Genomic DNA, 14,122 nt, shown 5'->3' on the forward strand with positions numbered 1-14,122 from the left:
CAATACCCAAGAAGCCACAGGAAAAGGAAGTACCCGAAGAGGTAACTCTGAAACCTATCAAAAAGGAGAAACCCGAAGAGAAACCTAAGGAAGAAAAAATACCAGAATTGAAACCAGTGAAATTAGAGAAACCAAAAGAGATAGAAGAGAAGGAAGAAACAGTGGCTAAAATACCATGGAGGAAACCTAAAAAGAAACCAGAAGAGGTACCTGTACCTGTTCCTATAGAAAAGGCAGAAGTGATCGATGAAACTGTTACCGTAGAAGAGGTTAGAGTGGAGGAAAAAGTAAAAGATGTGGTCACGAAAGATGTAGTCGAGGTCGAAACAAAGATCAAAGAAGAAACAGTGGAGGATCGTAAGAGCAGACGCAAGCAGCGTACGCAAGTAGAAATATCCATCACGGACAAAGACAAAAAGATCGCTCCGAGGTTCATTCAGAAGCTACAACCCGTTATCGCGCAACCAGAAACAACCGCAGAATTCACATGTACAGTGTTCGGCAGTCCATTCCCCGAAATTACCTGGTACAGAAACGAGCAGGAGCTTCACGCCAGTGAGAAGTATATAATGACCATCTACGAAACGACAGCCTCGTTGGAGATAACTAAGGTGAAAGAAGAGGATGCCGGCATGTATTCTTGCAGAGCGTCAAATCCCGCTGGAGTAGCCACGTCCACCGTGAATCTCGTGATATTCGGTACTAGATCTGTGTGTTGTGACGTCTGTGTGATCGTTTTCCTTCAATTTTTTATGGCTTATGGAATTAACGAGTTTTTACAAATGGCTTACGACTCTATGGATTTATGAAATTTCTTGGCAAACGTGTGAACGATGCTTTCTACCTGTGTTTCTTTGTTGTTACTGTGTGTTTTTCTTATTTCTATAGGGTAATGTAGATACACTTAATTGAAAGGGAAGCAATTTTTTATAAATCACATATAACCTATAAGAATATATATACAAATTTTTAAAAGTTTGTATTTTAAGTTTCAGAAATTTTACTGTTTGCTTTTTTATTTAATTTTAGCGATCGGCAAGCCTGCTCGCTTTACGTTCAAAAAAAAGCCATTATTTTTATTAATAATTATTCTTGAATATTTCAATTATTAATGAAAATAATGATAATTATAATTATATACATCCGAGTATTTTAACGAAATTAAAATTCTATGCTCGTTGCGTACAATCTACGCTATTATGCAGATGTGTTTTGCATGAAGTTTTACAGTATCGTCGCGTGATCGTTCCACTTTACAATTACCATAAACTCATACGACGTTCTATTTCACAGAAAAAGAGGAAGAAGGCGTAGCGCCACACTTCGCAACACCTATTAAGCCTCTCATGGTGGAAGAGCACAAACCAGCTCTACTTGAATGTGTGGTCACTGGAACACCGGTGCCGGAAGTAAAATGGTATCGCGGAGAGCAAGAACTGAAACCTCAAAAGGGTAGAGAAATCACCTTCAATCCTGAAACCGGTGAAGCAAAATTGCACATATTGGAGCCAATGAAAGAGGACGAGACGATTTATCGCGTTCGAGCTGTGAATAAATTCGGTCGAGCCGAATGCAGAGCTAATTTGGTGATCGGTACCGCGGTGAGGGTCACTAAACCGGAAGTTCTAAGAGCACCAAAGATCACCAGGCCTTTACCAGCCTTGGTAGCCGAACTTGGAAAACCTCTAACTTTGTCAGCCGATTTCGAGAGCAAACCAACGCCAAAAGTGAAATGGTTCCGCAATGGAACTGAAATTGTCCCATCTGACAAACGGGTGATAAATATTTATGAAACTACCACTGAATTATATATTCCTGAGGTGACGAAGAAAGATGGCGGGAAATACGAGGTTAGAGTTCAAAATCCTGTTGGAGAGGCGAGAAGTTCGGGCTCTGTTACGGTGAAAGAACGCGAGGACAAGACAGACGAAGTGAAAGCTCCGAGGTTTATCGAGCCGCTACAACCACAGATTGTCGCCGAAGGAGAGGTCGTGATCATGGAAACACGTGTTGAATCCTATCCGACAGCCTCCTTCCAGTGGTTCCACGAAACTCGTCCTCTGGAGGTACTTCAGCTTTCTACTTTCGTATTTATCCATTTTCCTGTTTCTCCTTATATTTTTTTCTGCGTTTGTATTTTTTAACATTTACACACTTGTTTCTCTGCTTATATTTTCAAATTCATTTTCCACATCCTTTGACTTCTCTTCGAGGCTTTCGTATCATTCTGAGAATCTTAGTAACAGCTAACTACATCTCTCATTAAATAACGAGACACTTGTACCAAAAATTCTGAATACATACGCTGGAAACTACTTATCTATAACGAAAATTCTAAAAAATTACAAATAGACGATGATTTCTATCAAGAATTCCAAACGTTTGCACTTAAAGTTAAGACAAGAACGTTTGAAAATCACAAATAAAAGACAATTTGCACTTGGAATCCTCAGAAAAATGTTTGCACCGAAAATCCAACAGAAACCATTAAAAGTCAACGAATAAAGGACAATTTGCATTTAGAATTCTAAAATATCCTCGTCAAAAATTAATCATAGGAAAAACCCTCGAACATCACAAATAATAAACAATTTGTGTTTAAAGATTTAAAATATCTACACTGGAAATTAACGATACCAGAAACTCTTGAGAATTACGAATATAATAATTTGTGAATTTCTATTGCAGTCCACGCCACAGGTAAGGATTGTGACGCAAGAGAACAGATCGATCCTCATGATCAAGGAGATCAAGCCCGAGTTCGCGGGCACGTACACCTGTCGCGCCGAAAACGTTGGCGGATCAGTCACCTGTACGGCGACGATAAATGTGTTGGAGACACCGTGGGAAGAAACCGTTGAGCTTGTTTCACCGACGTTTGTTAAACGATTGTCACCGGTCAGGGTCATGGACGGTGAAAGCGCAAACCTGACGTGCATCGTCCATGGGAAACCTACGCCTAAAGTGGAATGGTACCACGACAACAAACCTATCAAAGAGGGCAAAGAGATTACTATTATACAAGACACGGAAGGTGTGTGCAGTTTGGCCATAACCGAAGTATTCCCTGAAGATGCCGGAGAATACACTTGTCGTGCCGTGAATCCTGTTGGCGAGGCCGTTTGCATGACGTCGCTTATCGTGGAAGGTAATGAATTTTATCGTGTATTTAATTATTGTTGTTTGTAAATAATAATAGAGATGATTAAATTCGAGATGATAAATAAGATTTTGAGAAAATTTAGGGGAAATTTATGAGACAGTTTTGTACAGACAAATTAATACGTAGAAATATAAACTTAATGGTAATACTAAAAGTGACAATTTGAAAGAATTTGATAATAGTTTATGTGTCGAATAATAAAATTATGGCTGAGGAGCTTTTATTATACAGGATGATTGGTAACTGGTGGTACAGGCGGAAAGGGGGTGATTCTACGCGAAAAAAGAAGTCGAAAATATAGAATAAAAATTTTTCGTTTGAGGCTTTGTTTTCGAGAAAATCGACTTTGAATTTTCGCTATATTTTCGATTTCTTTTTTCGCGTAGAATCACCCCCTTTCCGCTTGTACCACCAGTTACCAACCACCCTGTATATTGAATTGTTATGGTTGAACAAATGACATTTATTTAAATTTGGTACGGAACGTGTGGTGAGAAAATTTTGCACAGCAGATTGTAAAATAATATCAAATATAATGATATAAAAAGAAATAATATAAATTAATAAAAATAATACTATTTAAGTTTGATATTAAAGATAGTATTACAAGAATATAAAAAATCAAGATGAAATGTTTTATGAAATGTACATTTCAGAAAACTATAATCCGATTTTTATAATAATATTTTTCCCTTCACAGCATACGAGTACGTACCAGATTCGGAGATCGCATCCTCGATCGTTGCGACGTCTCTTACTACAGGGCAGAGTGGTTCGGAAGAGGATCTCTTATCTCCCAAGGTACCTATAGAAAAATCACTTTGCATAAATTTCGATTTTTCTATAAATACGTACAATTTTTCAATTTAATTCTTTTTTTTTAGGAAACTCCCTTGTTCGACACGGACACAGAGGAATCTGCGCCGGAGATAATAAAGAAACTTCCTCAGTTAATTCCTACCAAAGTCGGAGAGTTAACCAGGTAAAAAGATGATGTTGCAAACATTTAGGAAAACTTTCACGCGTATGCGAACCCGTGGAAAATAACCGTACATATTTTTACGAAAACAAAATCGTTACAATTTTTATATCTGCACTTGAGAATCAAAGAAATCCAGCTGTATTTTACGCTATATCTATTGGGTTGGCAACTAAGTGATTACGGATTTTATCATTAGATGGTAATAACAAAAACCGCAATCACTTAGTTAACAACCCAATAAGTAGAATGTTACTTTCGAGTCAGACAAAGCTGATCCTTTCGACTAAACACTAATGGTTAATTTAATTTATCCAATATATCTAATATGTGTATATTATAACGTATAATATATCTAATAATTATACTAATACCATCGTGAATTTCTTATGGATAAAGCTGAGAATTTTATTAAATCAAATCTAGCTATTTTCAATCATTTTTATCAATTTTTATTGTGTTCTACTTTTTCATAGACTGGAAGTGAAGGTCAAGGGAAAACCGAAACCAGAAGGAAAATGGTACAAGCAAGGCCAGGAGATCATGCCGTCCGAAGAATTCCAAATCGAGGAATTCGACGATGGCACGTCGATACTGACGATAGCCGAAACATATCCCGACGACACGGGTGAGATTGTGTTCGAAGTACACAATCCACTCGGCGTATCGACCACGATGACGTACCTGTCTGTAGAAGGTAACGATTCGTTCATCCCGAACGAAGAAGCAATTTTCGAAAGTTGTAGAAGCTTCGCTAATCTGCTTGATACGAGTTCTTTTCAGCTACGCTCTTCTTCGATTGGATTCAACAGCGAAAATCTCCCAATGCTCTCCCTGTATCTCCCTCATAAATATTATGTCTCAAAACTCACACTGAACACGCACATCCTATCACTTTTATACACTTTTTTTATATTCTTTCATTTAGCGTTCTGCCAGCTACTCGGACCCTTTGAGTTCCATCCATTGGCTCTCGAATTTTTATGTGAAAATGATCATGAGATTCCTAATTTGGTATTAATCCGCAGATTAATTTGAACAACTCTTGTAGCGAAATTTCCTAATTTTATGATTGCAGAGAAGAAAAAAATACTAAAATAAAAAATTTCTAAATCACCAAATCTTTTAAACTTCTAAATGTCTAAATTGTCAAATCTCTAAATTTCTAAATGTCGAAATTTTCAAACTTCTGAAAATTACAAATTGCAACACGTGCTTTTCAAAATTCTCGCGTTCAGATTTTCCCATTAAAAAGGTTGCAAACAATTTCACGAAATGATTCGAAAGCCAAGAAGCGGAAAAGAATGCTTTGATCTAAAATGCAAAGGCTTAAAAAGAATTATCAGGTCGCTTGGAAGATGGGACTGAAAGGGTCGAAGATGCGAATACATCGCTAATAATCCCTCGATTCCTTAGGAATCCTCGGAACAAAGGAGTACAGGAAACCATCATGGGTGGCCGAAATGGAGGAGATGCAAGAAGCTCTCAGAGGTAAGAGTCGTCGGTCACAGACGATCGATTGCATGCTGAGTGAAGCAGAGTGCAGCTTTTCGACGGATAGCCTGGACGATCGCGCCATTAGGGACGAAGGTTCTCAGAGAGATAGCTCGACGATGATCAGCGAATTCTCTTCCACAAGAACTCTAATGAACATCGACGACGAAGGTAAGAGGTGTTTCGAGGAGGAAGATTCTTCTCAGAAAGGATTCTTCTTGTCCAGAAGATTCTCCGACTCCACAGAGATCGAACAAGAGATCACTAGTACAAAATATTCTTGGGAGATGAATATTACTCAGAGAGGAACGATTTTGGATCAAAATATCGAAAATAGCTGTGAATCTAAATCTAATGACAAATACGAGATTAGATACGAACAAAAAAGTATGGATAAAAAGATGAAAGGTGAAAGGTTAAGTAAAGTGGTGAAGAAAAAGAAATCGGAGAGTTTGGAGGAGAAAACCGTGACGAAAAGGAGCGCGGAGACGAAATCGCTTTCGACGACTGTTTCAATGAAAAGTAGACGAGATGGAAGTAGCACGAGTAAATCTTCTAATATGCAGAAGGTGAAATTGTCGAAGCCTTTGACGTTGGAAAAGTCGACCTCGCCAATAAGGGGAACGATCGTGACGACCGTGAAAGCTAGATCTCCGTCTCCGGTCCGAGCAAAGTGTTCAAAGATCAACGAATCCACGTCGAGCGAGAAGCTGAGGAAAGCAACAGGTAAATCGAACTCTCCTTCGCCTACGAGATTGGAAAAATCAAAAGCAATAAAATCCGCCGATAAATTAGTTGCGGTAAAACTGGGCAAAAGTGTTAAATTGAAAGAAGAGACTCATGCTTTTGATACGACTAGTAATGACGAAACAATAAATAAAACCACGCAGAATATCGATAAGATATCGGTAGAGAAAGACGAGTCTAAAATGGAGTCATTAAGAACGCAAAGGAAAAAGAAGATCGTATTGGACTTCGACGAGTTTCCACCTCCGAGAACTGAGAAAAGGAGCCACGTTCACTCTGAACATTTGAACGTTCCAGAAACTGGCGTCTATCTGTCGCCTATCGAGGAGAACAGCGAAGCTTCGACCGGAAGTGGGCAAAATAAATTCGCTACCGAGCATTATGGCGCTGGAAAGATGATGGAAACTACGTTGGAATATGACCACGCGAGGAAATATCATACTTATCCAAAATCTAGAATTCCAGTAGCAAGATGGTCGAAAGAACGTCGTTTTGGCAACTTGATGATGGATCCAAAGATGTACCCTTTGGAACCGAGAGAAATTGATTTGGAAGCTTTTCAACAATTGCATACAGCAGATAGTCAAGAAGAGTTGCAAGAATTTTTGTTGTTGGAGAGTCAATGCAGTGGAAACCTTGGATTAGCTGGAAACATGTCGACGTCCGAGGTTTCATGCAGTGAACATCATAGTGAGGATGAAAGAGGCACCATGTCAGGTATTCTTGTTGATCGAATTACTAACAATATAGCTACAGGCTGATTTACGTAACAATTGAAACAAGTCAATAGTCCATTTTTGACTAAAGTTAGAAGAAAAAACTCGAGGAAAAAGATGAATCATTTCAAGGGATTTTTTGAGAAGACATACATTTTTTTGCACAGATACAATCATTTGTATAAAAAAATTCTACATAAAAATATATTGAGATAACACGGTCCGAAATTGATCAGTTTAAAACTTGAAAGTTAAAAAATGTTTTACCTTTAATATCGAAACTTTAATATCTTCTTTTTCTTCTAATATTTTCCTTGAATGTTAATCAACGAAGAGATATGACTCGTTTGAGTTGCACGAATCGCCTTGTATAATAAGATTAATTATTTCTTATGCTTTTCATAAAATTGTTGTTTCGCATGGATTTTCTTTGTGTACGAGTGTTTTGTCCTTTTCTCGTTCGGCTAACCAGATTACTGACATCGGGGTCACGCTAGTCGCACAATCACCAATCAAGAGATCAGGTAAACTGTTTATTAAAGATTTTTGTTTTATAGACTTTTCTCTTGTTCCCATTGAATGGTTATCACAATTTACGTGTCCTGGTTTTAGCCACGCAATCTGTACCACGATTCATCCAAGAGATAACCGACGTTTATGCGAGGGAAGGTGAAACCGCGGTGTTTGAATGCGTATACTCTGGCAATCCTGCTCCAGGTATTTTACAACTTTTAATAATCATCACAAATAATTACTATATGAGCCATGCAGAAGATTATAATCAAGGGCAATCTGTTTTTGAAACAGGAAATACCAGTTGCTTTGATACTAAAATTGAGAAATTTTTAAAAAACAGAGTTGATCAATTTGAGTTCTGAATAGCTCGTATACAATACGAGGAAATATGTTTTAAAAAAACATGAAATTGCAATCGTTCAATTGTTGTTAGATTTTACATGCTCATATCAGATCAGTTCACAAATTGTACGAATCATTTAAAATTAAAACGTTACTATTAAGATTGAAGAGAATTTCGTAAGATAATAGCAAATACATTGTAAAGTGGAATAAATTAAAATTAGCTATTTTTTAATGTTATTGTTGCAGCCAAAAATAAATATAAATTTACAAACTGATTCGATAGAATGTTAATTATAAATTCGATTTCATTATTTTTTCATTTTTAGACGTTGTATGGTACAAGAATGACAAGTTGGTCTCCAATACCCAGAACGTGAAAGTTCGTATCTCCGATGAAGAGAAAAAGACATCGCTAACGATTAAACACGCGACCGAAGAAGACGATGCTACTTATGTGTGCAAAGCTACCAGTGAGATAGGTTTGGCAACGACGAAAGCTAAACTACGCGTAACAGGTACCATTTCTTTTTTAATCTACCAGACTATATATATGTTATTCACGTTTAAACATTAAAAACTTGTACGTCATTTAAATAATATTGTGAGAAAATTGAAGGAAAATTTATAAGGAATTTTAAAGGAGGTAGTGCATGAAAATATAAAGTTAATGATAATTTTATACCGTTAATTAAAAATTAACTATATTAAAATTTGTATATAATTAATTGAAAGTGGAATATCGTACGAATTCTTCCTTCAGATGTAACGGGTAAGACAACATTCTTTGACGAAGAAGAGGTGGTCGAAGAACAGGTGACTGAAGTCAAACCTAAGGAGAAACCGAAAAAGAAGAAGCCAGAGTTGAAGAAGGCTAAAGAGACGAAAGAGAAGGTGAAGACTGAACGTGTGAAGATAGACAAGAAGGAGGTGCGCAAAGAGAAGCTGGTTCCTAAAGAACAGCCGGAGGAAAAGTCAGTAGAATTAGTAGTCAAATATGTGTTAATAATAAACGTTTTATATATGAAGAGATATAATTATAATGGAAATTTTACGTTTAGGAAAATTGTCGACGTTGAAGAGACTCAGGTACTCGAAACGACAGAGATTATTGAAGAACAACCAACAGAGGTAAATACAACAATTAAATATATATACAATTACCTTAGATGGTTTTTAACAATTTTTAAACAATTTACGCCTAATGGAATTGTACTTAAATTTCAATAATTTAACAAGTACAATCTTAATTTAGATAAAAAAGATCTGAAAGTTATAATCCAAGAATATACCAAATAACAAATATATTAAATGCATTATATCACTATAAATAATATTAACAGCTACCATTAATTATTGTGCTCCATAGTCAACTAAAATGTTAGTAAAGGATAAATTTGCGTTCAATTAATGCTCATACATTAAAGGTTAACATTCCATTTCATAGATATCACGAGCAAAGAAAGTGGTGCCGATCCAAGAGCCGCTAGTGACGGAAGCAACCGCGTCGCTGAAGAAGATCGACGATCAGAAGGCGCGCGAAATGGTACCAAAGCCTGAGGAACGTGCGAAACGGGTGGTGGAGGAGCGCGAAGGTGTAGTGGTCGTCTCAGAAGTGGCCACGGAAGACATAGCGCAAGATTTCACAGTGGAATCGGTGGTCGATCGCGCTAAAATCACGTCGGAAACCTTGCAAACCGTCTCTGTGTCAGAGGTGCGCACTGAAGCTGGTGTCCAAGAGATGAAACGAATCGAGGCCAAACAACGAAAAGCAAAGAAAACAGTGGTAACCGAAGAAGAAATATTCGAAGAGAAGCCTAGAGAAGTAATCACGGAGGAAAAACCGAAAAAGAAGAAGAAAGACAAGATAAAGGTGAAAGAAGAAGTGACCATCGAGGAAATCGTAGAAAGACAAAGAGAGAATATCGCGAGAGAGGTGGAGGAAATTATGGAGATGCTTCACGCGAAAGAATTTGGACCTGGCGAAGCTCCTCTTCGAGAATTGGCTACTATCGGTTTCTTGGTGCGCCAAGGTGTCTCCGTGAACGAGATAAACGAGAGTCTGTACAGGACGGACAATTTCCCTGCGTTGAAAACCCCCGAGGCTCAGAATGCGCTGGTTCAATTAGTGGAACGAGAAGGTCATGGTCCATTGATCACGCAGGTTCTGACGGAAGAAACGACCACCGACGAAAGTGTAGTGGCCGCTACCGTTGGCTTCCGTGCTTTTATGAGAATGATCGAGCTGCAACACGTTACCGTGGAGGAAGTGCTCACGCACTTTGCTCCTGAGGACTTCCGGCCGCGTGCTTGGGAGGTTACAGAAGCTACGGAAGTAAGGATTGATTTTCTACTTCTTTCTAGCCCTGCTACGTGCTTCGAATTATTTTTGATCCAATCGTATTTGTCTGTTTTAAAAAACTTATTGAAATTATTTTCGAATCTGATTTGTGGTATTCAATTTCGAGTTTCAATCTTGAGTCGTAGTATTTTCTTAAATTCGAGGATTGGAGCAAGGTTAGAAATATGAAGTAGAATGATCAAAAAGTCGAGTTTTCTTTCCATAGGAATTTTTTATCTTTTGCTTCAATTTTTAGTTACTATCTATTTGTATTACGTTATCGATATATCTGCTATATATCATAGGTTTTCTAATAGACAACTTATATACGATTATTGTGAGATTTATATAAAATTCGAACTGGAAACGTACTAAGAATAATTCTTCACAGGTTGAAACGGAGGGACGAGTTACGGAACGAGTAGATATGATCCACAAAATGGAGGTCCATTTCATGGGTAAGTGGAGAATACGGTGTGAGGTTTGAAATATGAAAAAAAAAGAGACATAAAAATATTCATATACCACGAACAATGCAATGTTACAAAACGATGTTGCAGATCGTCTTTTTCTACTTAATACATTAAACATCTTACGTTTTGGTGTGTGCTTGCGTGGCTGCCTATACACTTTACGAGTGTACATTTTTCTTACGTTTTTAATATTTGTATATAGTCCGCGGCTTCACGACTACATATATACATAAGCTCGAGTAAGCATGCGTTTTATTCAATTTTTTTTCTTTTTGTATATAATTCAATAACAAAAAGATTTCCTTCGTCACACGTTTTTTGTACGTCATGTATTGTACATTTCAAGTATCAAATAAAAGTGATTCTTTTGCCATGTGCCATAATATCCCTGTGTGTTTTTCTTTTTTCTTCGAGTGTTTTGCTCTTCGTACTGATCTCCTTCTCCCAGAGTTCCCACGAAAGAAACGAATGGATTTTCTGATTGCAGAGAGGAGGGACGAAAGAAAAGCCGTCCGCGCGCAGGATATTCGTGACATAAAAGGTTTGAAACAACGAGTTCTCAGTGCATGGGATATACATTCGTACAATTCGCCATTCGACTCACGAATGGACAGCATCATTAATATTATTTACTTCTCATTTCTTCGACGCAAAGATTTCAGTGTCCGGACAGTCGACACCACATCGACATTCCAATTCTACTTTTTTTCAATTCTTTATCGTACTTTTCTTAAATCTTAAACAGTCCTCAGTAGTTCCTTGCAGAGCTAATTTTCTAAGCCTGAGTTTACATTTATTTTTATGTTTCTATTTCACTTCAAGTATGTTGAATATGGTCAATGAAGAAGATGTAGGATTTCTAAAGACAATTTTATCTGTAGTAGAATCTTAATCTTCAACTAGTATTATTGGATCATAGGTGACCATTACACGATAGATTATTCATTTTTAATTTATATTATTACATACAACATTAGATTAATTTTTAGGTAATTGTTTAATTCAATCAACTAACGAATGATTTTTTATTACTGTACGTAATATTAATTTAATATGTAATTCTAATTGAATTAATTTAATATCTCAATGTTACATAATACGATGAATACAAAATCTCTATCGTATAAGATAGGAGACATAATTTAAAAATGGAATTGTCCGAAATTAGCTTTGTTACGAGTCATCTACGATCCATTGACACTAGTTGGGAATTAATTAAATCAAAGGAATGTGGCAATTCTGAACGGATACCAAATTCTTCATGAAACATTCTGCTACAAGCTTGAAGATCATCTTAATTACTAAATAAAAGATTCATCTCAAATTTAAAGCTCATTTGCGCTGACTAATAGAATCGATACCACGTATCGTAGACCAAAAGATATTGAAAGAAAAGAAAGCACGTGCGTGATCAATCATACGATACGGTCTTTACGTAATGATTATATTTTATTATTCTTTCAGATGCATGAAGCTTTACTTGATCGAATAATAGCAGTAAAATTGTTCTGCTTATGCCGCTATGCTTTCCACGCGCCGTATCCCTTTATTATTCTATTCTCCCTATTCCCTTAAATATAATCACCTAAATTAGTATATCAATCTTTGACCCGCTTCACCAAACCACGTCCACCACCAAAAGCTTCTCGTTTTGAGCTTCGCTCTGCTAATCGCAGTTTCGATGTAAGTAAAATTTGATTTACGCTTCAATTCGTGTATTTCATTTGTATTTGGTAACGGATCCATCGTTTCCACCACATTTTTCTGTTTAACGTTTCATTTATGTTCTTTTTCATGCCTTGTTATATCATCTGAGAAACTGCGAAATAAATTATCACGAGATCATTGAAGTCGATAGATATTCGATTTCAATGAATCGAGTATTACATTTTCAATGAAAATTGTATGGTATACGATGCTTTGAATATTATCCAATCACCGCAGATATTAAATTTCAGTGTATTGGAAATTTAGAGAAATAATAATTTTCATGTCTGTATATATTTCATAGTTTCTACATCAATAGACTGTATTATATTATTCGTTTGTAAATAGATATTTACTGGTAGCAGTATATATTTGCAACGTTAGTTAGAATGCAATTGGCTGTTTTTACTTGTTACTGTTACACATTCAAGTTACACACTCACATGAATCTTTCTGTATAACAACGTTGTCCCACATACAAAATGATTAGCGATTAGACAAAAGATTTACCTTCTATGCCTTTTTATTTTCTTTTTAATTTCTCCACTTTATTTTATTTTCGGCAGCAAGCACGATGTGTAACAGACAAGCGTCTCTTGTAGTTCTCTTTCTTTTTTTCTTTTGTGTTAATGTTGGTTTGACTTCTGGCCGGCCTATACTATCTCTTTCCACTGCCACTACACGAAATTTACACACGCATCACTTGTTATTAAACAACGCATGAGCACAGGTGCCTGCGAAGCAGCACTACCCATCGCACACTACTCTTAGATACCGCAACAAACATTCCAGAGACATCGTAATTCCAACCAGTGAAACAATATTCCATTCTGTACCGTTTTAAGAAACTTTACAAAAAGACACTGTGTCGATCGAGTAGTTTCCATCGCGAACATTATTTACCTGCCCGACGGTGTACTGTCTGTGACCCATTCAGGATGACACACTTTGCAATAGAATAATTATCTAGTAATTATATATAATGTGTTTACGCTGTTAGTTGCCAGCGATTTTTTAATATTTTTTTAATATTTTTAGAAGTTTTTAGTATTTTTGTAAGTAATATGATAGTCTTAATACATTTTCAAAATGATGGAAACATGAATGTTTGTATATGTTTCTATCTATTGAGATATAAATATATAGACATAACTTTCTTATATTTTATGAACACGGTTGTCGAAACGATAATTTATTGCAATATATAATTCGCAATCCGATAGAGTATAAGATCACGTAAGCAAAAAAAATTAAATAACATTCTTTAATTCGTATATTTTGGTGATACTAAATAGCAGCGTAGGTAGGTTTTTAAGCTCGTTTCAAAATATCTTACTCATTCTAATGTAAATAAATTATAGTTATCAATGTAAATATATTCATAGTTTCCTCGTTACGAAATGCCATGGCATAATTTACAAAATCTATTCAAGGCATTGTATAAAGAGATAAAGAAACTTCCACCTCTTCTATTTTTGTTATAAATTTACGAAGAATGCGTAGTTAACCGATAATATTTTTATAATATTACAAATGTCATAATTTATTATATTATACTTAAGATTGATAACTCATACATTTGTAGTAAGTATTCTCTACTATCTCAATGTTTCATCTTATTTGAATCCATTTGTTGTAAATATT

At 36.2% G+C, this 14,122-nt stretch overlaps 2 protein-coding genes across 12 annotated transcripts in view; one reads left to right on the forward strand and one right to left on the reverse strand.

Moving 5' to 3' along the window:
- LOC117210299 (titin) overlaps positions 1-14,122 on the forward strand; it is a 245,115-nt gene that overhangs the window by 185,247 nt on the left and 45,746 nt on the right. For 3 of the 7 annotated variants that reach the window (XM_033453192.1, XM_033453193.1, XM_033453189.1), the window contains 13 exons: positions 1,294-2,066; positions 2,689-3,148; positions 3,864-3,964; positions 4,048-4,145; positions 4,619-4,839; positions 5,559-5,633; positions 7,712-7,816; positions 8,287-8,475; positions 8,721-8,931; positions 9,019-9,088; positions 9,405-10,292; positions 10,690-10,756; positions 11,259-11,312. In XM_033453192.1, coding sequence (XP_033309083.1) covers positions 1,294-2,066; positions 2,689-3,148; positions 3,864-3,964; positions 4,048-4,145; positions 4,619-4,839; positions 5,559-5,633; positions 7,712-7,816; positions 8,287-8,475; positions 8,721-8,931; positions 9,019-9,088; positions 9,405-10,292; positions 10,690-10,756; positions 11,259-11,312 — 3,312 coding nt within the window. Of the gene's footprint in view, positions 1-80; positions 700-1,293; positions 2,067-2,688; positions 3,149-3,863; positions 3,965-4,047; positions 4,146-4,618; positions 4,840-5,558; positions 7,101-7,571; positions 7,624-7,711; positions 7,817-8,286; positions 8,476-8,720; positions 8,932-9,018; positions 9,089-9,404; positions 10,293-10,689; positions 10,757-10,858; positions 11,155-11,258; positions 11,313-12,235; positions 12,455-14,122 lie in introns of those variants that run through there. The other 4 variants (XR_004488081.1, XM_033453195.1, XM_033453194.1 and 1 more) reach the window with 4 other exon arrangements.
- LOC117210300 overlaps positions 1-14,122 on the reverse strand; it is a 66,225-nt gene that overhangs the window by 11,512 nt on the left and 40,591 nt on the right. The window contains exons 1-2 of one of the 5 annotated variants that reach the window (XR_004488084.1): positions 12,989-13,500; positions 3,879-3,968 (exon numbers count right to left, since the gene is read on the reverse strand). Coding sequence is in view for 1 of the 5 variants with exons in the window: in XM_033453196.1 (XP_033309087.1) it covers positions 3,879-3,896 (18 nt within the window). In the remaining 4 variants the exon portion in view is untranslated. Of the gene's footprint in view, positions 1-3,878; positions 3,969-12,988; positions 13,508-14,122 lie in introns of those variants that run through there. The other 4 variants (XR_004488086.1, XM_033453196.1, XR_004488083.1 and 1 more) reach the window with 4 other exon arrangements.

This window comes from Bombus bifarius, unplaced genomic scaffold, assembly GCF_011952205.1.
Source record: "Bombus bifarius isolate JDL3187 unplaced genomic scaffold, Bbif_JDL3187 scf7180000008199, whole genome shotgun sequence".
Classification (NCBI taxonomy): domain Eukaryota; kingdom Metazoa; phylum Arthropoda; class Insecta; order Hymenoptera; family Apidae; genus Bombus; species Bombus bifarius.